The sequence below is a fragment of the Artibeus jamaicensis genome, unplaced genomic scaffold (genome assembly GCF_021234435.1).
Source record: "Artibeus jamaicensis isolate MK-2021 breed Jamaican fruit bat unplaced genomic scaffold, CSHL_Jam_final contig_447, whole genome shotgun sequence".
Taxonomy (NCBI): domain Eukaryota; kingdom Metazoa; phylum Chordata; class Mammalia; order Chiroptera; family Phyllostomidae; genus Artibeus; species Artibeus jamaicensis.
Genome location: NW_026521834.1, coordinates 1,665,957 through 1,692,060, shown reverse-complemented (window position 1 = coordinate 1,692,060; position 26,104 = coordinate 1,665,957). Strand labels below are relative to the sequence as shown.

General features: G+C 49.2%; 1 protein-coding gene across 1 annotated transcript; it reads right to left on the bottom strand.

Moving 5' to 3' along the window:
* Positions 1 to 4,814, bottom strand: CRABP2 (cellular retinoic acid binding protein 2). The gene is made up of 4 exons (XM_037132657.2): positions 4,619 to 4,814; positions 1,189 to 1,367; positions 863 to 979; positions 1 to 415 (listed from the first exon to the last, which is right to left on the bottom strand). The coding sequence occupies exons 1-4, from the start codon at positions 4,686 to 4,688 to the stop codon at positions 365 to 367; spliced, it is 417 nt and encodes a 138-aa protein (XP_036988552.1). The 5' UTR covers positions 4,689 to 4,814; the 3' UTR covers positions 1 to 364.
* Between the last annotated feature and the right edge of the window lie 21,290 nt (positions 4,815 to 26,104).

Genomic DNA, 26,104 nt, shown 5'->3' with positions numbered 1-26,104 from the left:
TAGGGACAAAGCAGGAGTCAGAGGGCCGGTCTTTCCCTCTCAGGCCCTCGGGTCCCCTCACAGAAAGAGAGACTGTTCTGGGCTGGTTTGGGGCTGGGACTGCCGATTTGGGAGTGGGAGGAGTGATTCTCCAATGGGTGATCTGGGCTTTTGCAATCCATCCCTCTTTGTTGGTACATGGGAGGAGGAGCCAAAAAAGCAGAACCCCTGTAGGCAGCATCCCAGAAACCCTGGGGAGTAAATGGCAGGAGCTGAGGGGAGAGCTGGACAGGCAGGAATGGGGGAGGACCGGTCCACAGGCAGTGAAGCAGGAGCACGGGCTGGGCTGGGGATGGGCTCGAGCGTCTCTCAGACCCACAGCCACTCACTCTCGGACGTAGACCCTGGTGCAGACAACGTCATCAGCCGTCATGGTCTGGAAGGAGGATAGAAGTCGTCGTTAGCCTGGGAGGCCCCTGAGCCCTGTGGCTTGGGAGGAGGAGGAAGATTGGACGAAGGAACTCTGCTTCTAGGCCCAGACCTACTTTTGGCCCAGGACCAACAGTCAGGATGCCCAAAACGCCTAGGCATCCTGAGAGGAAGGAGGACAACAGAGCCCAAGGGGTCCATCCTGTGTTCTCATCCCCAGGCCGGGGAAATCCCTGGAGAACTGTGGGACCCCTGAGTGCATGTCCACTGCTCCACACAGAAGGACACTGTACGGGACAGGGGCAGGTCAGCCACACCCCAGCAGCTGTGTCAGGAGGTAGGGAAACCAACCACGATTGTCCTTAAACCCCGTGCACTTTGGAGTGTCCCAGAAAATCCCCCAAGGTAGCAGTGGGCTTGTTCTTGGCTGGGAGGAGGAGGAGGCAGGACTTACCAGAATCAGCTCCCCATCATTGGTCAGTTCTCTGGTCCAGGAGGTCTTAGGGCCCTCTCCCTTCAAAAGCCTCTGCTCGCAAACCATTTTATTCTCACTTTCCCATTTCACCAGGCTCTGTAAGACAGAGATGGCCAGGTGAGCTGGGCCCATAGCAGGGACCATGCAGTGACAGGAAGAGGGCACGTACACCTTTCTACCTGCCACCACTACCTAGGGACCTTCTCCATTAGAAGAGGAGCAAGGAATCCAGGAGACTAGGAAGTGGCATGTTGAGAGGCAGGGGAATAGGAGCCATGACTCAGGGCCTCCTCCCCAGCGCTCACCTTACAGGGTCTCCCGTCCACAGTCTGCTCCTCAAACTCTTCTCCAATCTTGAAGTTAATCTCTGTGGTGCGCACAGTGGTAGAGGTTTTGATGTAGAAAGTGTCTTCCTCCTGTTTGATCTCCACTGCTGGCTTGGAGGCAGCAGCCGCGGCGATCTTCCTCAGCATCACATTCACCCCTGCAGAGAGAGGAGAGAGGTTAGCGTTGCAGGTGCTCCAGGCACCTGTGTTTCGCCCTCCCCATGAGACAGCTGGAGCCGTCTGCCTCGTTCCCAAGAAAGTACATTGAAGGAGAGGGCAGGTGGTGTGGCCTTGATGGTTGGTGGGGTTTAGGGAGGAGGGGCAGAGAGGCAGTGCCCTGCCTTTAAGGATCCTGCTCCTAGCTGCCACCCCACCTGGATGAGTCAGCAGTCCTGGATGACTCTCCAGAGTCTCAGTTCTTCACTCTAGGAGTTCCCAGGGGCAGCTTTCCCCCATTCTCCTCACCCGGTAGGCATCCTGTTACGGCTTCACTGTGGCTCTGTCCACCCCACTTTTGGTCCCTTGTCTACCCTACTTGAGACACTCAGCTGGGGTGGGCTCATTAGAGCCACTGTGTCTTCACCTCTGCCCAAGTGTGGGGCAGACCCAGGCCAGGCCTCACCACCTGTGTTCTGTAAACAGGGACACTTCCCTCTCTGCACTATCTACCTCCCCTGTCCGGTGCTAGGTAGGCCTTCACTTGCCCAATCTCTTTCCCTCCCCAAAATGAGAAGGAATAGGATTCTCAGCAGAGCAAGAGCTTCCAGCAGCCTGGGGAAGCCAGAAGCTCTGGAGTAAGATCCACTAGGCCCTGATTTCTACATGGTTCAGCCTCCCCTGCGGGCAGGGTGGCCCTAGGAAAATGGCTTAACTTCTCTGAGCTTCAGATTCCTCAATGGTAAAATGGAGACCGATTCCAAAGGTCTCCAAATGGAGCTCTTTCCAAAGCCTAGCAAATGGGATGAGGTGTGTTTAGGACCTAGCAACAGTGTTGGGCACACCTTCGAGTTTTCAGGAAACAATAGATAGTCTTACTGCTGCCGGCTTTCTCACTGATAAAAGGAAGGCAAAGCAAAAGTCAGAACTGGGGCTCAGATGTTCTCTGCATCAGACTCCTGCTCACCTGCCCTCCTGGAAGGCCCCCACACCCTTCTCCCTTAGACGGAAAGGGACACTGTACTCCCCTCGATATGTCCCTAAGTCGAGGAGCACCCACCCCTCCTCAGGTAGTAAGGTCTTCTCATGCACCGTCCCTGTGCCTAGCCCCCATATCCTTTCCCAGATTGGACCCCTTCTCTCCACTCCCCCGTTATTAAGAAGGGTGGGGGAGAGCAATCTGAGAGAGCAACCCTCTGACAGGAAGACAAGCAGGCAAGGAGGCCTCTCCGGCAAAGGCTCAGATTTAAGCTTCGCACCACTTTGTCTGGACTGGCTGCCTGCCCTGAACTGGAGTAGAATCCCTCAGAGAAGCAATTAGTGGGGATGAGGGGCCAAGCTGGGCTGGGCCAAGTGAGCAGTATTTCCCTACCCTTGATCTAGCCCAAACTCCCTGACCTGGGCTCCTAGAGAAACAAACCCTCTTTCCCCTTTGGCACCACTGCAGACCCACTCTGGTCCAGAAGGAGGGAGTGGGAGGGAGGGAGCCCTGTTCCTCAGGAGCCCCAGGAGTCTGGTTCTTATCTGCTGATCTCAGGTCCAGGGAAAAATGTGGTTCCAGGTCCAACTGACTTGGTAGAGGAGGAGGCTACTTCACTCTGTTGCTACCTGGGCAGTCCATCCTGCTCTCTAACAGCAATCTTTCCTGTTATAGGAGCAGAACCTGCTGCATTTCATGACCGTCATATTGCATGGGACAGTTATCCTCTAAATACCTGGCATCTTTCACTGGGAGAGGGACCCCCTGACTAGGGCAGAAGAAGATGAGAAGGGACTGAGGTTCCTACAGAGGCAAGGCTGCTGGGTTCAGAGGAGACGCCCCCCCCAGCCAGCCTCTGCTGCCTGTGGAGCTGGGTCCAGGCTCAGCCAGTCTTGGCTGACTCAGAACTACATTAATGGGTCTGTTTTCAATCTGTCCCCCAGCAGGACCTGAGGAGGGCGCGTGGCTCTGAGCGACCCTGCAGGGAGGACAAACAGTTGAAGAGAGTCAGGCAACAAGGTTGGGCTTTGGGTCTTATTGTCCAGCTGGGGCCTGGGCTTGCATCAGGCCCCTGCCTCCTCCACTGGTGGGAGGAGCCAAATTCAGAGGAGAAGGGGGAAGGAATGACATCTAGGCTTTCTGAAGGAAAACTTTCTACCCTTTTGGTCTTTAATTTCATCAAAGGCAGAACAAGAAAGACTGATATGACCACAAGTACTATAGTTAGACTGTAAGAAGAACTAACAGCAAGGAGTGATAGAAACCCCTGCTTTCTCCATAGTGTTCCAGCCACTCTCTAGATCCGGATTCACTCCTCAGCTCCCTGCCCCACACAAGGAGACCCTCCCCACCCAGCCCAACTGGATTCTCTCGGTTCAGTCCAGAAGTAGATGGCTCCAGGGTTCCCAAGTCACTTTCCAATTGCTTAACTAACCACCATCTCTTCCCAGAGCCCCTCTCCGGCCATTTCCAGGCTTTCACCCCTTCCCCAGAGGGAGGGCACACACGAGCTGGGAAGGGCCATCTGGGTGGGCAGAACCTCCTCCACCTTTTAACCAGCACACCCAGCTGGGCCGCCGGCCGCGTGTCTCCAGGGAGAGAGAAGAGAACTCAGATTTTCAGAATGGGGGTGCGGGGATCTTATCCGAAGCCTTTTGTTGAAATTGAAGAAAGTGATAATTATACATGGTAATTTTAGGACTCCAGAGCTGCTCGCTGTAGAAAAGTATTTGTCTCAGAGATGGGGGTGGGGGAGGAGCAGAGAGGAAAGTACTGAAGGGAGAAGGAAGGAGGATCAAGGGGACACTCAGGTAGCAATCACCTGGTGGGTGGAGAGCAGCACAGAGAGGTTATAAACTTGCACTGGGGACTGGGTTACTAATGGATACGAGAGAAGGAGGCCTGGATGTCTCCAAAGAGTTGGGTGGGGTAGGGACCCAGGCTCCCTGCCTGAGTGCAGGGTTTGCAGCTTCTGAACTGCGCAGAGCCCCCTTTCCCCACCCCAGGGGATACCGACCTCGTGCTTCTGGTTTCTCCCTGATTCACAGGCTGAGTCACTGCAGGAGCGGGCACCGGTGGGCGCCCCGCCAGAGAAAGCAGGATTTAGGTGTCCCGGCCCAGCACCCCGGGACCCAGGTGTACAGCCAGTTTCTTGGGGATGCAGGCGCCCAGCCTTCCACTCCCTGATTCCAGCCCACACCCTTCCTTTCTTTCCCGTACCCTCCACCGAGTACTCCCACACCCTTGCCTGTCGAGAACACTTGAAAATCTCACCCAGCACTTTGAGCAAATCCTCGAAGTTTTCCGATCGGATGATCTTCCAGTGGCCAGAGAAGTTGGGCATGGTGGTGGCGCTGGTGGCACTTCTCTTAGATCCTTCTGCTGGAGCCCCCGACGCTGAGTCCCTTTAGACAAAAGTTATGTGGCCGTCGCCTTCGCCTGATCGTGAAGCTCAAGAAGCAGGACACGTCCCAGGACAACCCAGAATCTGGCCTGGGCTCGTGCACGGACACTTTTTATACCCTGTGCGGCCCGCCCCTGCCCACGAACTAGGCGGCCCCTTCTCTCGCCCCGCCTCTCACCCCACCTGGGGGGCCCTGAGCCCTGGCCCTGCATTACCAACACAACCCCCCCCCCTTCCCGTCCCCCTGCCTCTGGATCTAGCCTTGTGGGCGGGACCGCAGTTTGCTGGGGACGGAGGTAACTTGCCCGCGCCAAAGGTTGGATGGGGAGGAGGGCAGAAAGTGAGTATTAGGATTGGGCTCTCAGCTGGGAAGGAGGTGTCCCAGGCCCGGGCACAGATGCTCGGGTCTCAGGTCCTGTAGTCCGAGCCCCAGGGTCATGTCTTAACGGTTCCCCTCCTCTCCCCAGCTCCTTGGTGCCCGACAACTGGCGACATCATCAGTGAGTGAGTCCCTGCTTGTGAGCCGGAGCTGGGACAGAGAATGGGGCCCGAGCTCCGGCTCCACTGAAGCCTGAACTGGATCCACCGTGACCACTTAGAACTTAAGACTGGCTATGAGCCCGGGTTCCGGGCCAGGCACTTAAGTGAGGCAACGGCACCCCCTGCTGGAACAGCTTGAAAGGACTGGGAGGGGGCAGCACCCCACTCCTATTCCCCCACCCTCACCCCCACCCCGCCCCTCCCCGGGATTCGGGCTCCGGTAGAACCTGGGGACTTTAGAAGTTGGCACAGGGAGACTCCTTCCTCTTTAAAATACAGGGCAGGCATTGAAGGGTTAAACAGGACCGGACCCCCCCACACACACACCCCCAGCGAGGCTGGGGAGGGCAAAGGTCACAGCCAATCACTTGACACAAGCTCTTTATTAAGGCGCTTTCTCTGCAGCTCGGCTCCACAGATCCCCTAGGGGGCCGCAGTAGGCGGTGGGGAGGGGAGGCGGGACGGGCAGTACCGCTGCCCGCTACGCGGCTCCCAGATGAGAGGGAGGCTGGGTGCCCGGGGAAGGGGGCGGAGCAGGGTCTCAGGTGTCACCTTTCTCAACAGTAAAACGCTGCCCCTCAGCTAGTGGCTTTGAAGTAGGAGATCAAAGGAGGGGGCAGGGAACGGCTTTCCGCAGAGACCCCTAAGGAGCCGGTAGTGGTGGGGGTGCAGGAAAGCAGAAATGGAGGCCAGGCTGGGAGCCTCGGAAACGGGCTGGAGGCCGGAGTCGCCACACAGCCGAGCTGGGTGGGGTGTGACGCGTTGCAGTGAGCCGACTAAGCGGTCCGGCCCTGTCCTGCGCAGAGGGACGCTACAGCTCAGGTGCCCTCGGTGAATCCGCTCACACCGCCCTGGGGCTCTTACGTACCCACCCCCTCAGCCTCCCAGTTCCTTCTGAGGTGGGGAGGAGAAACCCCACATCTGGTCCCAACCCTGGTTCCTCCCTGCCAGCGTGGCCATGGGTGGAGCAGAGGACAGGCTCTGAGATTTTGAGCTCTGCCCTTTAGAGCCCTGGACCAGTCTAGAGGGTTGGGGACCTTAGCTGGGCCTAGAGCCAAAGGACAAGATTTTACGAAAGACACACTGGGGAGGTTGAGACTCTGCTGTAACGAGGGAAATCTCTGAATAATGGATGCGTGGAAAACTAAAATAAAGCATCTAGGGTAACTCTGGAGCAGGAGAGTTGGAGGTTAGACTGTAGAAAGCTCATTTTTAAATAGTTTTTATTGATTTTTTTTAGATAGAGGGAGGAAGGGAGAGAGAAATATCGGTTTGTTGTTCCACTTACGCATTCACTGGTTGCTTCTTCCATGCACCCTCCCAGGTGATGGAACTGGAAACCTCGCCTATCAAGACAATACTCTAACCAAGAGAGTGACCCTGAAGGACTTTTGGGTGTTTTATTTTTAAGATTTATTTTATTTATTTGTTTTTAGAGAGAGAGGAAGAGAAACATCAGTGTATGGTTGCCTCTGCGGATGCCCTACTGGGGACCTGGCCCACAACCCAGGCGTGTTTCCTGATTGGGGATTGAGACGGCTACCTTTTGGTTCTCAGGCCGGCACTCAATCCACTGAGCCACACCAGCCAGGGCTAGAAAGGACTTTTTGAAGGTGCCCACCCAGCAGGAACCGATAAACTGTCAGATATGAAGGGAGCTGGATGTCAAAGCCTGGTTTTAGGGGCCCAGGTTTTGTGTGGAGGAGCTTATGTGGGGGTGAGGAGGACTGGACCTCTGGAAGTATGAGGGTGGCAAGTCTAGGAGCTCTCTGAGAAAGGTCAGATAAAATCAGGGGTGGTAGCAGGAAGAGGGTGTCCCTGGGGGATGCTTAGGGCCTGGGGTTGCAGGCTCTGCCTATGCTCCTCCCCCACCCGCTGTCTCCAGCAGGGCTGTAGGTAAAGGGAGAAGGATTAGGTTCTGACAGTGAAATCAGGCTCCCAGCCAAAGGGAGGGAACTGGGGAAACCAGACTCCCGCCGCCCCTCCTCCTCCCTCACTGCTCCCTGCTTCCTCCACCCAAGTCTCCACTCCATTCCAGCCCTCTCCAGCCCCCAGACAGGAGAGTCCAGTCTCCCGCTCAATAGGCAACCTACTGCAGAGAGAAGGGCCAGGAGAGGCCCCCGCCCCCACAAGCCTGGTGCCTGGACCTACAGGCGCACAAAGGAGGGACTTGGTCTGGCTGAGGATACTGCGGAGGCTGGATAGGACCTCCCTGGGGTGGGGCAGGGAGGCCTGGGCCCACTCCCTTCCCTCTACTTCCTCACTCCCTACACTGACTAGTTGGCCAGAATTTCCAAAAAGACAGAAGTAAGACAAAGGGAAGTCAGGCTTGGGAGGGGAATTTCTTCCAGATGTGTTTGTGGTTTGGAAGCTCTGGGCCTGAGCTGCAGCCCCAGCACCCCGACTGTGGCTGAGGGAGGTGGTCCCGGGCTCTGGAGGAGGATGCTGGGCAGCTAGGCTGGAAGTCTCAGCCCATTAATCCCTTGGAAAGTGCTGGGGTGGGGGTGGGGTGGATTAGGGCGAAGTTTAAGGAAGATGCTGGAGAAGGGAGTTTGATGAGAAGGCTGGGAGTAGGGGGAGGGATGGAGAAAGGGGACTAACCAAGGGAATAAGAGAATGGGCTGGCCTAGGGGCGAGGAGCAGGGGTTAGGGCCTGGGATCAGGCACTGGGGAGGAGCTTAGAGAGCGTCAGTTGCTCAGTCACAAACAACTGGCTTTAATTTTCTGTTGGGATCAATAAGGAGAAGGAATTTCCCAGTGTTGCTGGTCTTTTAATTAGGACCAAATCTGCAGCAGATCTGCTGGGGACAACCCATGCCCCCTTTGCAGGGGCCTTGGTCATACCCCTGTCTTGGGGCTCCCCCAGGGATTTGGAGACTCAAGTGGGAGAGGGTGCCAAGTTGGTGAGAAAAGCTGGGGGAGCCAAGGCAGGATGGGGGTGGAATAAGGAGGAAACCGGCTACAGAGTTAGGAGAGGAAACTTCTGGAACTTTGTTCCCATTGCAGTATGGCTGAGAGGAAAGAGGCTGGTTTGCAGCAGAAGGAATGGAGGTGAGCAGACTTCTGGATGGCTGGAGGAGTGTCAGTGAGAGTGTTGAGTGCATGACTGACAGGTCTGGGCTTTGGGAAAAGGAGATGTCCCCACCCCTCTCCATCACTCCCTTGAGACTGATTGGGGGGAGGAGTGGGAAGAGTGGGAGAGTCCTTGTACCCCTCACCCTCACCCCCAACTGGGACAAAGGAGAAGCTCCAGCCAAATTCAACACTTGTGGAAGGGCCTCGCCCTGAGCAGTGTTATTGCATCTGCTGGGTCAGAGAGTCTGTTGGCTGGGAATCATGTGGAAATGAAACCCAGGTGGGGGTGGACCCTGGGTCTCTGACACTCCATATGAGACCAAAGAAGGCAGGACGTGGACAGAGGGCGGGAGGTCTGGGAGTAGAAGAAAGGTTTGGGAGTGGCTGGACCAGGACAGTTGCATCTCCTGGCACCCGTGAGCCTTTAGTATTCCACTTAGCAGAGTGTGGACTCAGTAGCATCCTGCCTCCTCATCTGGTCTGACCCTCCATACGGAGGGGAATGTTCCATTCCTGGCTCTCTGGATTCAGGGACCCAGCCCTCTTCAAATCTGGTAAGGTCCGGCTCTGATTCTCCCAAATAAAATTGCAGCAGGATTGATGGGAGTTAGATCAAAAGTAGCTTCCAGCAAGCTGAGGTGCAAGGTGAGAAATGGGGCCAGAGATCCAGGAAAAAGGATACTCCCTTCCCAGAAACCTCTGGGATCTGGGGAGAGACCCTGAGAACTAAGTAAGGTATGGGAAGCTGGATTCAAAGATCACTTGACAGTGACCTCTTGGGGTCTCTTGCCCCAGTAGGATCAGAAACATGGGGGGGGTGCTGCAATAGGAGGCATTAGGTAGACCAAGAATGGACTGGGAAGCACCCAGGCAGCCAGGCGGTTCCTCTGTTGTTTCTGGCTCTGCCACCTGATTCTCAACTCCAGCTGCCAGGGCTCTTCTCTGGGCTGGGCCAGGTGCTGAGCAGGCAGGCTGAGCCAATGGAGGGGCAAGGAGACTGAGGAGGTGGGATGCACTGCCTGAGGACGTGTCTGGACTGAATCTCTGTCCCCTGAAAGAAGCCCCTGGCTCTGCTGCCTCTTTGGAGTAGGGGGACAGTGCGCTGGCAGTTACTGAAGAGCCTGGGGCCCTGAGCAGGTGCCAGCAAGCCGCCACACTGATGTTATTCTCTGGCCCTGGGGTTTTTGCTTCCCTGTTCCTCTGCCCTGGCTCCCCCACCCAGACTGGTGCTTCTTGCCAGTTGGGCATGGGTGGAGGTAGGTATCGCTACCCCCACTCAGGCCCCTGCTCGTTTTTCTCTCCAACTACAGCAACACACACCAGATCGACTCCCTCCAAGCCTCCCTCCAGAAAACCTCCAGGGAGATGTGGGGGTTCTTGCCACTTCAAGGCAAGAACTCACTCCTCCCAGCTTTGGAGTCAACTCCCTGGGTCTCTTGGAAGCCTGACTGTGTCACTGGGGCTGCAGGGCGTAGTTGCCAACATCTAAAGCTGGACAGACCTGGGCCTGACCCTGGCCAGCTGTGTCTCCTTCCATCAAGGGCAACACTGCTGGATAAAGAAGTCAGCAACACGAACTGCAGTTAACTCCTTTTGGCTTTTATGATCCAGTAACTAGGACCGGGTACCTCTGCCACTCCCACTCCCTGTCCTGTACTGGCCCTTTGACCCCTGGCAGCCCAGGATAGAAGGGAGACTGTGACAAGTTTGGCAGGCTGGACACTTAGGGACAGTGGTGAGCAGCTGGCAGTCTAGCCTCGACCCCTGCCACTGTCGCCCAGGGTGCTAGGGGTGGGGAGCCCAAGCCCTTCTCTCAGATGCCACCGTGCCCACTCTCTGAGGCTGGGGAATGGAAGAAGAGCCTGGGGTCCAGGAAATCCCTGTCCTTACTGAGATAAACTGGAGTTCCTGGATGCATCAGCAGGGCTGCAGAATGAGTGGATGCTATGTGCCTCTTCTAGCCTGAACTGCAGAAAGTAGGCACTGGGCCACATAACCAGACTCTGGGATTGAAGAGGAAAGAGGAGGAGAAAGAGGAGAAGGGCAAATTCCCAGACAATGAGAGGGTCCTAGGTCTGAGCTTTGAAGTCTGGATAGGGACAGAAAGAGGGGAATGGACTCACTGTCGGTGGGAGGGTGGTCTGGGTAAGCAGGGCTGATGGGTCATCCTTAGGGCGGGGTCAGGCAGCCTGGAGAGAACTCCTCTGCAAGGCTCTTGAGTACTTTTATTTCCCTGCTCTCTCCAGCTCCCAGATACGGCTACTGTCTCCAGACACAATAGTTGGCCTCCAGCCTGGCTCTTCGGTGGCCTATGGAAACCAGCTGTGCTAACAGCTCCCAGAGGAGGCTGGAGCCCTAGCAGTCGGGTAATAAGGACTAGCTTCTCCAACCTCAGGGCCCTTACTCCTACAGACCAGGCCCAGGCCGGGTCCTTTTGGCCAATGGGCCAGACTCCCTAGAGACAGAACTGGAGGTGCAGGGGGATTTGAGCAGAGGAAGGGAGGTCCCAGGAACCCATATTCCTGGTCCCTGCCCCCCACCCCCACCTTCCCATCATGGGCAGGCAGGGAATTAAGGAGGGTCATGAGTTCAGAGTCTGGCCCCTTAGCCTTGTCCTTCCAGTGACCCTACCACCATCACCCCTCCTTATGGTAGACTGGAGAGATGGGTGGTAGAGGAGGCCCTAGCCTGACCTAGCCCTAATAGTATTCCCTGGGCAGCCTGAACAAAATGGGAAAAAGATGTGTGAGGTGGGAAGCTCCGATTTCCTTTCCACTGCGGGCGCCAGCTCTGGAAAATGTTAGCTGTCAAAGAGAGACTGAACAGTCTCCCACCTCCCACTCCAAGTACCTCATACCCCATTCCATCTATCAGGGTCCCTTAGTCTGCCTGGATTCCCAGAGAACACTGGGCTACCACCTGTGAATTTCAGTTAGCCGGGCTGAGCAGGCACACTGCCCTGAGAAGCCCCCAGCCTTCCTGACCTGTGTCTCCTCCCATCCATCTGGGGAACATATCCAGGCGGGAGCTTTGGCACTTGGGAATCTGCAGAGATCCGTCCCTGGGGGATCAAAGGAGACAGCAGCTCCTGGATTTCATAGCTGCCAACCTCACGGTCATGGTTTAATGCCTCCTAAATCCCAAAGCTCGGGGATTGTCAGCCACAGGTTTCCAGAGGATCTGGATTTTTGGTTAGTCTTCCCACTGAGCTCACAGTAACTGGCATAGAAAGGGAGCCATCTGAATCCAGGACACATGGGGTGAGCCTTTCTCACTGTCCATGGGCATTGTGGTCTCCATGGGCCGAGTGTCCCCTTGTAAGCTCCCTGACCCCTTGGTGCCAGGCTTCCAAGAGACCCAGGGAGTTGACTCCAAAGCTGGGAGGAGTGAGTTCTTGCCTTGAAGTGGAGAGTGTGTGTGGTGGGGTATTGCGGGGAGTGGGGGTGGCTGGTGTGGGTTAGCCTTTGAGGAACCTTCCAGAACACTCTGTCCTTTCCCTAGCCGGGGCCCCTTTGCTCTTAACCCAGCTCCACATCCCCACCTTCAGGAAAGTTTCCCAGATTTCCCCATCCTACCAGCCCGGCCTCAGGTCTAAAGCTGCCAGTCTGGATTATCTGCCTCTGCCTCCCTGTGGTTCCTGGGTGTCGGTCCCAGCTTCCAGAACAAGGATACCTGCCTTCTTCCTCCTTAGGTCATGGTGTGGATTCCTCTCTTGGAATCTTTCCAAAGAAATGACCAAACAGGATTCCATAAGGTAGTAGGGCTGGCCGCCCTTTGGGAAATTGCCTCTGGCTGAAGGATGCCAGACAAATTAGGTTCATGGTGCTGCTGTGCACCGGGAGCTCAGGTCACAGGTGCAGGGCCCAGCCCTCAGTGTGCAGGCCTGGGAGAGAAGGGGCATGACTGGGCCACCTCGTGCCAGGCTTTCCTTGTGCCGCATTAGGTCTGTCTGATTCTGCGGCTTTTCTTTTAAACACTCTAGAATGGAATTTTGTTGAGCCTGGAAGAAAATTAAGGTGTGCTTGCTTTTCCATGCCAAATTCTTAAAAATACCTTCTCTCTCCATCTCTCCCCTTACCCCCGCCTCTCTCAAAATCCTATGCATTAGGATTTTGAAAGCATAGAGCTGATAGTGTCCCTAAATAAGCCTAGAAACCATATACATTAAGAAAGACAGAAAGAAAGAAAGAAAGAAAGAAAGAAAGAAAGAAAGAAAGAAAGAAAGAAAGAAGAAAAGGAAGAAAGATAGAAAAAAAGAGGAAGGAAGGAAGGAAGGAAGGAAGGAAGGAAGGAAGGAAGGAAGGAAGGAAAAAGAAAAGAAAAGAATGAAAAGAAGAAAAGACCAGTAAGTATCAGCACAGTTGAGCAATGGGAGGGCAGTGAGGACACCAGGGCAGACAAGCAGGAGTCCACAGAGGCTAGGAGCTGGGGGACAGGGAGGGCTGTAGGGTGACAGACCTGGCTCGCCATGACCCTGCCCCTCAGCAGGAGCACTCCCTGTCACATATCCATTTAGGCACTGCCTGAAAGTGATTATGCAACTCAACACTCTGCCTAGAGTCTGCAGCAAACCTCCACCCGAGTACACATGGGTCCCCCACTTCTGAAGGCGCAGTTGCACCGTGAGCACTCTTTGGGGAGCCAGTGTGCACAGGAACTGGGTTGGGAGTTAAAAGTCCAAATATATTGGCCTTGATTTAAACATGTGTTCAGGACCAACCACATTAAAGATTATCTGTGTGTGTAAAATTATTCTGCTCCCAATTAGTCCACTTACTACCTCCACTGCTTCAGCCTGTTACCTCTTGCCTAGATTAGAGCAAAAGCCTCCACATTGGTTGTCTGTTCCCATTCTTCCCCGCTCACAGCAGCCAGGGGCAGTTCTCTAAAATATATCAGTTCATACTACTCCTCTGCTCAAAACCCAGCTCCCTATTTCTTGCAGATATAAGCCCAAATCCTTGCAGTGGCCTATAAAGCTCTATATTACCTGCCTATATCTCCCTCTGCTCACCGATTCCCCTTACTACAGCTTTCCCCTTGGCTTACTCTACTCCTGGTCTCCTTGTTTGTTGCTCCTTGAATGTACCAAGTATACTTTTACCTCAGGGCTTTTGTACCCATCACTTTCTCTAAAATTTCTTTCCTCAGGTTCTTTTTTTTTTTTTTTAGATTTTACTTATTTATCTTTAGAGGGAGAGAAACATCAATGTATGGTTGCCTCTCATGGGTCCCCTGCTGGGAACTGACCCTGCAACCCAGGCATGGGCCCTGACTGGGAATCAAACTGTGATCCTCTGGTTTGCAGGCCCTCGCTCTATCCACTGAGCTACACTAGCCAGGGCTTCCCTCAGGTTTTTACATGACTTGCTTCCTCACTTCTTTCAGGTCTCTGCTCAAATTTACCTCCTTTTATTTTATTTTTTAAAAGATTTTATTTACTTATAGAGAGAGAAAGGGAGGGAGAAAGAAAGGGAGAGAAACAGCAATGTGTGGTTGCCTCTTGAGCGCCCCCAACTGGGGACCTGGCCTGCAACCCAGGCTGGGATTTGACCTGGCGACCCTTTGGTTCATAGTCCAGTTCTCAATCCACTGAGCCACACCAGTTGGGGCAAACATCACCTCCTTTTAAAGCCCTGGTCCAGTAGCTCAGTTGGTTAGGGAGTCATCCTGATACACCGTGGTTGTGGGTTAAATTTCTGGTCAGGGAACATACGAGAATCACCCAATGAGTGCAGAAATAAGTGAAGGAAACTGTTGTTTCTTTCTCTTTCCCCACCTCTTCCTCTCTGTCTCTCTAAATCAATAAAAAATTAAATATAAATAAAATATTTCTTTTTAAATTTATTGATTTGAGAGAGAGAAATGGAGAGAGAGAGAGAGAGAAAAAAACATCGATTTCTTGTTCCACTTATTTATACATTCACTGGCTGATTCTTGTATGTGTCCTGACCAGGGATTGAACCCACAACCTTAGCATATCAAGATAATGCTCTAACCAACTGAGCTACCTGGCCAGGGCTGAAATCTTGTGTACATATATCTCTGCCTCATTCCCTTACTTTTCTTCATACCCCTTATTACCCGCCAAAGAAAGGGAGTCCCTGCAGACATTAATGGCCTAAAACAGTGTCTGGCATTTGGTTGGGGATCCATAAATATTTCTTAAGCAAATCAATAAAGCGTGAGTGAACAACTTCAGTCAAAATCAGTGACTACTAGGGCTAAAAAAATATTTGATTGTTTCTTTCATTAGTACTTTCCTGCTTGATTTAATCATTTACTTAGCTGTCCTTGCTAGGTACATGAAAGAGGTACTCTGACAAAACTCAAATATGAACTTGAGAATGAAACAGCCCTGGCTGAGGCCATAGCCATTCTCTGGAAGAGCTCAGAACTCTTCATGCTTCACTGAGTACAGGTATTTCCTAAGATTCTGGTTTTGACCTTCTGCTCTTCTTTATATACCTTCATATATAAAGGCTTCATCTCACTGCTACACTGTCATCTGTGAGGCTTAATTGGCAGCCCTGGATCTTTTGAGCTCTGTTAAGCTCTGGTCTGGTATCTCCAGCGGCTGGTTTACATCTCCGTTTGTCTATCTTCGGGCAGCTTAAAGCTTCCTAATCAATATCCAATTCATCTTTCTCAAAAACCTACTCTTGCCCTGACTGGTGTGGCTCAGCTGGCTGTCCCACAAGGTGAAGGGCAACTGGGAATCACCCGTTTGATTCCCAGTTAAGGCACATGCCTGGGTTGTAGGTTCGGTCCCCTGTCAGGGCATGTGCAAGAGGCAACCCACTGATCCATGTTTCTCTCTCACATCGATGTTTCTCTTCCTCTCTTTCTCATTCCCTTCTCCTATCTCTAAAAGTAAATAAACAAATAAAAAAAAACAGCTCCGCTCTTCTGCCTATCATTACCTCTATTTTAATGAATGGCACAATGACTGTCCACTATAATTCAGAAATATCATGTCTACTTTTAGTCCTCTTGCGCTGATCTCTAAGTCTTGTTGATTCTATCTCCTCAGTGGTGCTCATATGCATCTTCTCAATTTGTTGCTTCAGGCCTCCATCATTGCTCATCCAAATTATTCAAGCAGAAGAACTCATCGGCTAGCCCTTATTCAATCCGGTTTCCATTTGGCTGTCAGCCATCATTTTCCCAATACAGAAATCTGACCACATCAGTCCCTTGCTTTCAATCTCTCTGACTCTGGACAGTGCCTGCAAACTGTGCACTGAAATTAGTATACTGGTTTCTCCTCACATTGCTGTAAGCAACTTGGGGGCCAAGACAATACCATTATTCTAATGCCTAGCACAATGTCTGGCACATAGCAGGTGCTTAATAAAAATTTGAGTGAACTTTGGCCAGGTGCCTCAGTTGGTGAGATCATTATCCAGATATGCCAAGGTTGTAGGTTCCATCCACATATAAGAAGCAATCAATGAATGGAAAATTAAGTGGGACAATGAACAGATGTCTCTCACTCTCCTCCCCTTCCTTTCTCTCTCTCAAATTGATAAATTAAAAATTAAAAAATTTCTAGCTCAATGGATTGAGCGCGGACTTGCGAACCAGACAATCGCGGTTCAATTCCCAGTCAGGGCACATACCAGGTTGCAGGCCGGTTCCCTGCAGGCCAGTTCCCAGCAGGGGACGCACGAAAGGCAACCATACATTGATGTTTCTCTCCCTCTCTCCTTCCCTTCCCCTCTAAAGATAAATAAATAAAACTTAAAAAAAATTTTTTAATTTCAGTGGAAAAATTCTGAGTCTCACCAGATGCCACTTGGATATATTAGCAGCAGATTAGCAGTGATTACAAATAGAAGCTCTGGAACTGAAAAAGACACCAGAGTTTGAGCTGCCTGTCACTACCAAACCCAATAAGCAATGACAGCGACTGAATCTTTATGGATGCTTTAGTCAGATGGCCAGAGGTCTGAGAAGATGGTGGGTTCATACCCTAACAGACCATCTTAAATTCCATTTTAAAATGGCCCTTTTTTAAGGAGAACAAAGTGTAGGTAAGGGAGTTGGAATTCAGGGAAAAGATAACTGTATTTTTTAAAAAAAAGAACTTCAGCATTCTTATCCTGGGTAGTGGTCTTAAACTGTGCTCCAGGTGATGGTCTTTAGCTGTGTCCTGGGCAGTGGCCACCTCAACCTGGAGTACAGTGGCTCAGATATCATCTTGAATTGCTTGCAGTCCTTCTGAGGCACAAAGGTGGAAGTGCTTATGGTCTCCTGGAGTCAGGGTGGGTCATACCTTCAGTTCCTGGAACAAAAGCTTTTACATGCATTGATTACTAAGCTTATTAGCTATTACTTAAACTAAATTTTTCCAATCTTAAATCCCCTATCAGCTTCAGACTGGGAAACTTGGGAGGTCTAGGTGCCAGCATCACCAACCTCCAGCTATTGGGCCTGGAGAAGATTTCTTGCATTTTGTCATCCTTGGTTTCCTCAGCTGTTAACTTAGAACGCCACCCCCCACCTTACAGAGAATGGGGCAATGCACCTGAAGGGCTTAGCACAGCGCCTGGCACAGAGAAGCACTCAATAAATAGTTGCCATTATTATTATTATTATTATTATTATTATTATTATTTTAAATATATTTTATTGATAATGCCATTACAGTTGTTCTATTCCCCCCTTCATTCCCCTCCACCCTGCACACCCCTCCTCCACCATTCCCCCGCCCCTTTAGTTTATGACCATGTGTCTCAAGTTCTTTAGATTCTATATTTCCCCTACTATTCTTGCTCTCCCCCCTATATATTTTCTACCTACCGTCTATGCTGCTTATTTTCTATACCTTTTCCCCCCTTCTCCTCCCCCCACTCCCCTGTTGCTAACCCTCCAAGTGATCTTCATTTCTATGGTTCTGCTCCTGATCTAGCTGTCCTCTTAGTTTGCTTTTGTTTTAGGTGTGGTTGTTAATAACTGTGAGTTTGCTGTCCTTTCACTGTTCATCTTTTTTATCTTCTTTTTCTTAGATAAGTCCCTTTAACATTTCATATAATAAGGGCTTGGTGATAATGAATTCCTCGAATTTGACCTTATCTGAGAAGGACTTTATCTGCCCTTCCATTCTAAATGAAAGCTTTGCTGGATAGAGCAATCTTGGATGTAGGTCTTTGGATTTTCATGACTTGGAATACTTCTTTCCAGCCCCTTCTTGCCTGTAAGGTCTCTTTTGAGAAATCCTCTGACAGTCTGATGGGAACTCCTTTGTAGGTGACTGTCCCATTAGCTCTTGCTGCTTCTGGAATTCTCTCCTTCATTTTAATCTTGACTAATATAATTATGATGTGCCTTGTTGTGTTCCTTCTTGGGTCCAACTTCTTTGGGACTCTCTGAGCTTCCTGGATTTCCTGGAAGTCTATTTCCTTTGCCAGATTGGGGAAATTCTCCTTTATTATTTGTTCAAATAAGTTTTCCATTCGTGGCTGTTCCTCTTCCCCTTCTGGTACCCCTATAATTCAAATGTTAGAGCGTTTAAAGATGTCCTGGAGGTTCCTAAGCCTCTCCTTGTTTGTTTGTTTTTTTTGAATTCTTGTTTCTTCATATTTTTCTATTTGGTCGTTTGTTTCTTCCTTCTGGTCCACTCCCTTGATTTGTGTCCCAGTTTCCTTTCCATCACTGTTGGTTTCCTGTGCATTTCCTGTCATTTCAATTAGTTTAGCCTGCCTTTGTTCCTCTAATTTGTGACTAAAATCAACCAGTTCTGTGAGCATCCTGATCACCAGTGTTTTGAACTGTACATCTGAAAATTTGGCTATTTCTTCATTACTTAGAGTTATGGGCTCTGGGACTTTGAGTTCTTCTTGAGCCATGTTTTGGTCTGTTTGTGCCTGTTGCATATGAGGAGCGGAGCCTTAGATGTTCACCAGGGCATGGCCACCCAGGCCACTGGGTTGTGACGCTGTATGTGGGGGCAGGGTCAAAGGGGGGCAATAGTGGTCCCCTCTGCTGCTTCCTGCCTCTGGGGCCTGCCCGGTCTGTCTCACTGCTCGCTCCTTTGCTGGTTTATCTGCACACAAATGTGTGACCGCGGTCAGCCTGCCACCTTGTGCCCTCCGTGGGTCTGCTTGTCACTACTCCACATCTGGGATCCACCCACGGCTGCCTGTGCACCTGGGTCACGCACCTGGGTTGGTCCAGTGGATCTTTCCTGCCCAACCCCACTCCACTGCTGGCTTCGCCCTCTTACCAGTTTAGCTGAAAGGTTCGTTGTTGTCAGACTTCCGTATAGTTCAATTTTCTGTGATTTGGCTGCGTATTTTGTCACTAATACTTTGTTGTCTTTAAACTTGGTTGTGTAAGAAGGCACAATGTTTCCACCTACACCTCCATCTTGGCAGAAGTCCCTAGAATCTTCTGCCAATATTATTAATGACAGCAATCATCAGTTAAAAGTCAAGGGTTAGACAAGAATCCATAATTTTTGATGCTAGAACCACTAAGGCTCTAAGAAGCAAAGTGATGATGTCACACATTTAGTAAGGGGTAAAATCAAACTTAAAACCCAGTGTCAAGCAAGGTAACTTGCTGTTACTCTTCTAAGCTGTGGACAAAAGGGGACACATACTAAACCTGACAAGCTGAGAAACCAAAAGTAATCACATAGGGTGTTGTGAAATTAAAACTTTCTAGCTAAAAACAGGCCATGATGGGTAGTCGTATCCTAGGTGTGTAGCTTCCTTTAACAAAGGTGAATCGTAAATGGGCCTGTCTGTTGTCCTTGTGCATCTAAGATAACATACCCTTGGGATGTAAGAGTAATCTCCTTTTTAGACCCCTCAGAGCATGAGACCACAGAATACCTCATTGTTCTCTCATTCCCTACAGACCATCTCCACATGCTGCAAATACTCACCAATGTCAAAGAAGTTTGTCTCTCAGTTTTACTCTTTGTGCAACCTCAGGGATTCCTTCCCTTTGTTTCTCCCACCTCCCTATTCTATCAATGAATTTCATGTAACCCCACCTTTGACTCTAATGTATAAAATAAGCTGTAAAACCACCATTCTTGGAGGTGTTTTCTCAATTTATTGAGATTTTGCTTCCTGGAATTTCTCATCAGATTGGCTCAAATAAACTCTTACAATTTTTCTACAGCTTTGTATGTTTCTTAAGACGACACAGCTGTGTGGTAGACTTGCTCCACAGTGTAGGTAAGTGAAAGTGAAACCAGAAGAGTCAGTGTTCATGCTGCCTGTCACTATCAGAACCTATAAGTAGAGACAAGAATTAAATCTTTATTCAGATGCTGGAGATCTGAGAAGAGTTATGTACCCTCAAAAACCATCTTAACATCTCATCTCAAGGTCACACTTTTATAAAAAGAAAGGGTAGGTGAGGGGTTTGGGAACAAAGGTTAATCAGATAAGAGCTGCAGTCTGGTGACTATTTTCCCAGAACTACTTTATTTGTTGATCAACAGTTCTTTATGTGAGTCACAGATGTTCCCTCCCTGGAGCATGATAGCTCAGGGACTATCTCCATCATTTGCAGACCCCCTGGGGCACAAAGGTTGAATTGTTTGCGGATCTCCTGGAGTCACATCGGTCAAGCATTTCTGTTCCTGGAATAACAGCTTTCCACATTCATTAGTCTTTAACTCACAAGTTCCCCTTTCATTCCCTCACTGTTAGTTTTGATTATCTTATTTCTATAAGATTTATTTCATATAGCCCTGGCTGGTGTAGCAAAGTGGATTGAGCGTGGGCCTGTGAACCAAAGGATCAAGGTTCGATTCCCAGTCAGGGCACATGCCTGGGTTGCAGGCCAGTTCCCAGCAGGGGGTCCACGAGAGGCAACCTTACATTGATGTTTCCCCTCTAAAGATAAGTAAATATTTTTTAAAAAAATATTTATTTCATATGGAAGTAATCATTTTGCTCTTGAATAAACAACCTTCATATATTAGAAACCATCCTGCAGGCAATTTGATGTGATTAAAGGCATAAAATACATTAGTGGTGTTGTTGCAATCCATCTAAAACAGTTTTTAGTACAATTGACAAAAGTTGCATACTCTCCAGCTGGGACTGCATTAGCAATTTTTATTTTTATTTTTTTAATCTTTTCTTAATAGACTTTATTTATTTATCTTTAGAGAGGAAGGGAAGGAGAGAAGGAGAGAAATATCAATATCCAGCCAGGGCTGCATTAGCAATTTTTAAAGAAAAACATTTCCCTGTCCTATAGAGTTACCATAGGTCCCCAATTATATTAATAATTTTGGAGGCTTTCCAGGGGAGTACAAATGCCTACAATTCATGAAGTGAAAGTTTGCTCAGCATAGGTTCCTCCTGCAAGACCAAAGTCAGGGATATTATGACATATTTTACTAAATATACCCAAAATTTTCATCTTGTTTGAAAGGAATAAGTTCTCCACAACATGGAAAAAGATTATAAGTCATCGTTTTGGAAAAGTGACTTTCAGGTCTTCTTGTGGTTTGGTGGTCTATTGTTCTTCCAGTGCTGTCTTTATTCTGGTGTGACAAATCCAAGTTTTTATTTCTGCTAACTACACCGTGGTTGAGGTGGTGAGGAGTACATTCTAAGATAGTCTACTTTTCTTCCAGTTGGCTTTCTAGGGGTCCTGTTTTCCAAGTCTTGAGTAGCACCTTATCTCCAGGCTCAAAGGAGTGTAGTGAATCTACAGTTGGGGAGAGGTCTCTAATATATACAGGCAAGGTCATTAACCATAGCTATGGTCTGACTTAGATGTTGTACATAGTTCTTTACCTTCACTTCTTGATCTACACACGTATCTCCCACCCCAATCATAGCCTGAAATGGTCAGCTGTACTTCACAAGGACTCAGTTGAATTCCACTTTGAGGAGCTACCCTTGTCCTTAGCAGGCAAAGCTTGATCCCAATGGAGATGAGCTTCTTAACGAACCTTGGCTATATTTTTCTTAAAGATGTGATTTGTGCCCTGGCTGGCATAGCTCAGTGGATTGAGCGCAGACCTGTGAACTAAAGGATCGCGGCTTGATTCCCAGTTAGGGCACATGCCTGGGTTGCAGGCCAGTTCCCAGTAGGGGATGTACAAGAGGCAACCATACATTGATGTTTCTCTCCCTCTCTCCTTCCCTTCCCCCCTAAAGATTAAAAAAAAAAAAAAAAAAAAGAGTGATTCGCTTTCTCTATTTTCCCAGAAGCCTGAGGTCTCCATGTCATGTAGAGTCTCCACCTGATTCCTAAAGGTTTACTCACTTTCTGTGTGATTTCTGAAAGAAAAACAGGTCCATTATTGTTCTGGATACTGCTGGGTAGGCCAAAGTAAGGAATCATTTCATTCAGTAAGGCTTTCACTACCTGCAAGGATTTCTCCATTCTAGCAGGATAGGCTTCTTCTACCCGTTCTGAAAGGAATCAACAAAGACCAACAAATGTTTCCATCCTCAGACCTAGATAAAGTCTACTTGCCAGTCCTCAAATGGGCACTGTCCTTGGTGCCCTTCTTTCTTTTGATGGGGACCTGTCCTGGAATTGTTCTTGCACACAACACATCTAGCTGTTGTTTAACATATGGCTTTCGAAATTCCAGAATCTGTGAGCCATGGTTTAATATAAATGGTTAATGAATCCCTTCCATAGTGAGTGGCCTCATGCAAATGCTCATGACTGGCTCTACCAAATGTTCAAGAAGCAGTAGAACTCCTTTCTTATTCCTCCTCCATTCATTATATGGGCCTTCTTCATTAAAACCCCAGCTCTTAGTTTTTTCCAAGTCTGCAGTCAAATATTCAAGGTTGAATTGTGATGAGGCTAGAACAGGTACCAAAGACACTGTAAATGTTCCTTTAGCAGACCCTTCACTGCTTCACCAGACGGATTGTTTCCTCTAGCTAGCCACTTCAGCATCCTCTTTCTGATACCTGGGGCAGTGTGTGACTGCCACCTATAAAGGTATCTGCACAGCCTCTAATAATTAAAAAAATTCTGTTGCTGCCCTGGCTGGTATGCTCAGTGGATTGAGTGCCAGCTTGCAGACCAAAAGGTTGCCAGTCAGGGCACATGCCTGGGTTGTAGGCCAGGTTCCCAGTTAGGGGTGTACAGGAGGAAACCAATTGATGTTTCTCTCACACATCAGTGTTTCTCTTCCTCTTTCTCCTACCTTTCCCCTCTCTCTAAAAATGAAATATTTTTGCCCTGGCTAGTGTAGCTCAGTGGATTGAGCATGGGCCTGTGAACCAAAGGGTCGCCAGTTCGATTCCCAGTCGGGGCCAATGCCTGGGTTTCAGGCCAGGTCCCCAGTTGGGGCTGCTCAAGAGGCAACCATACACTGATGTTTCTTTCCTTTCTCCTTCCTTCCCCCCCTCTCTAAAAATAAATAAAAATTTAAAAAATATAAAAAATTTCTGTTGTATTGAGCACTGCCCTGTGAAACGAAGGGTCACCAGTTCAATTCCCAGTCAGGGCATATGCATGAGATGAGGGCCAGGTCACAAGTCGTGGACACATAAGAGGCAACCACACACTGATATTTCGTTTCTCCTTCTCCCTCCCTTCCCCTCTTTCTCCCTCCCTTTCCCTCTAAAAATAAGTAAATAAAAAAATCTTTTTTCAAAAATTTTATTTATTTATCTTTAGAGGGGAAGGGAAGGAGAGATGGAGAGAAACATCAATGTATGGTTGCCTTTCATGTGTCCCCTGCTGGGAACTGGGGAACTGGCCTGCAGGGAACCGGCCTGCGACCCCAGTATGTGCATTGACTGGGAATTGAACCAAGATTGTCTGGTTCGCAGGCCCCCGCTCAATCCGCTGAGCTACACCAGCCAGGGCTAAAAAAAACCTTTAAAAAATTAATTTCTGCCCTGGCTGGTGTGGCTCAGTGGATTGATCCAAGGGCCTGAGAACCAAAGGGTCACCAGTTCAATTCCCAGTCAGGGCATGTGCCTAAGTTGTGGGCCAGGTCCCCAGTGGAGGGCACCCAGGAGACAGCCACACACTGATGTTTCTCTTCCTCTCTTTCTCCCTCCCTTTCCCTCTGTCTAAATAAATAAACAAAAAAATCTTTAAAAAATTTTCTGTTGCATGCTTAATTTCCTTTTTATTGGAGGTTAATAGCCCTCTTTCCTTCCAGATTGAACCATGTACATGCAAAATTAGGAAAGTGTACCTCGAGTCAGAATACACATTTACTCTTTGTGTGCGACAATTCCAGTGTCCTTGTCAATGCAATCAGTTCAGCTTTCTGAGCAGAGATTCCTGGTGGTAAGGCCTTGGCCTCTACTGCTCCTTCAAGAGTCACAACTGCATATCTAGACTTTCTATTTCCTTTGTCCATACAACTGCTTCCATCTGCATATAGAGTCCAGTCTGCTTCTTATAAAAGATGGTCCTGTAAATCAACTCTGCTAGAATAAACTTCATCAACTATTTCAATACAGTCATACATTAGTGCAACCAAGTCAGGCTCTGGGAGAAGGGAGGCAGGATTTAACTTACAGTTTTGTGGGAGATGGGATTGTCAAGGAGGGTTTTTTGGTACCTGCCTATTCTTCCAGCAGTGAGCCACAAATTTCCCTTTTGCTCTAGCAGGTTTAACATCTGGTGGGGTGCATTAATGGTGATAGGCTGTCCCAAGGAAAACTATTTTTTTATCCCCTCCCCCCAAGGAAAACTTTTTAGCTTCCTGTAAAAGCTCCCCACAGGTGGCTGCCACAACTCTCAAGCAGGCTGGCCACCCATGAACAGTGTGATCTAGTTTCTTCAACAAGTATGTGATGAGTTGCAGAATATCACTAAGTATTTTGGTGAGGACTCCTGGGGCAATGCCCTGCCTTTCATGAATACACGTACACTTGAAAGGGCTTCAGTAGGTTTGGAAGCCCCAAGGCTGGTGCAGAAGCTAGGTGAGCCTTCAGGGACTCAAAAGCCTGAGTACTGAGCTATATTCTGGTCCCTCCAGAGCTTCATACAGTGGTTTAGCAATAAGCTCAAAGTTTGGAATCCAAATATGGCAGAAGCCTGTCAGTCCCAGGAATCCTCTTAACTGTTTCCGGATATTGGGAGACTTCATTTGAATTACTTCTTTTCTGTTTCCACTAAGACTCCTTTTGCCAGTTTCAAGCAGGAACCCAAAAAACCTTACTGCTTCTTGGCACATCTGGGCCTTCTGTGCTGATATGTTATAGCCACAAGATGCCAGGTGGTTCCAGGTAGCTATATAGTGTAAGTTAAACATTGCTGAAATGATGTCCCAATAATTAAGAGGCCATCTACATATTGTAACATAATTCCTCCTTCTAATTTTAGATCCTTTAAGTCCTGGCTCAGGGCCTCAGCCAAAACCATGGGGAGTTCTTGAACCCTTGTGATAAGACTGTCCAGCAGTACTGAGTCTCGACCTGAGATTCCAGTCCTGCCATTGAAAAGCAAACAATGGTTGAGAGTCTTGGCCAACCAGAATGCAGAAGAAGGCATCTGTTAAGTCCAATGCCGAAAACCAGAGGCTGTGCCTGGGTATATACTGTTTACCAAGGTATAAGGATTCAGGACACTGGGATGAATGTCCCAAACAATGCCATTTATACCTCTTAAATCTTGAACAAACCAATACTCATTTGAATGGGTTTTTAAAAAGATTTATTTACTTTTAGAGAGCGAGGAAGGGAGGGAGAAAGAGAGGGAGAGAAACATCAATGTGTAAGAGAGACATTGATCAGCTGCCCTTCACATGCCCCAAGCTGAGGCCCAGGCACGTGCCCTGACTGGGAATCGAACTGGTGACCTTCAGGTTTTCAGGCCAGCAACCAGAGCAGAGTGGGGTTTCTTTTCCTTTTCTTTTTTCTTTTCTTTTCTTTTCTCCTTTTCTCTTTTCTTTCTCTCTCTCTCTCTTTCTATTTATTTTTTGAGAGAAGGGAGAAAGAGAGGGAGAGAAACATGGATGTGTGAGAGAAACATCGATTGGTTGTCCCTCACATACCCGCAACTAGGGACCTCGTCTGCAGTGTAGGTATGTGCCCTGACTGGGAATCAAACTGGTGACCTTTTGATTTGTGGGACAATGCCCAAACCACTGAGCCAAACCAGTTAGGGCCAGAACAGGGTTTATTAATGGGCAATGTGGGTGTATTGTATGGGGATCGGTAGGGCCAAATAAGGGTATATTATTGAAACTTCTGAATTATTGGGTGAATTCCTTCTAGGGCCCTTTCTGCAAAGGATACTGCCTCATATTAGTCGTCCCCACCTCTGATTTGAGGTCAACTTTAATGGTGGGGGGTGGGGCTTGCTTAGCCCTCTGTTTTCCAGCAGCCCACACCATGGGGTTTGCTTGATTCTCAACATCTTCTGGCGAGAGTTGCTTTTCTTCTTTTTCCATGGTTTCATAAGGAACTGCCAGGTATGCTCGGGAGGGACCTGGAGGTGGAGCTGCTGTTCTTGGAGAGAAAATCTGTGCACAGTGTTGTGACAGCAAGTCCCTTCCCAGAAGAGGAAATGGTCACTACATTTAAGAGGAATATATAAAAATTTATGAGACACTAAAATTGAGAACAGGCTGACAGTGACCAGAGGGGAAAAGAGAGGGAATTTCAGGGGAAAAGGGTGAAGGGTTTACAGGAACAATTATAAAGGACACATGGACAATAACAGGGGTGGGGGGGTGGATATGGGAGGGAGGGCTGAGGGAAAAAGGCAGAAAACTGTACTAACAATTAAAAAAAATGTTTTGAGTTAAAACCTGATTTCCCACAGCA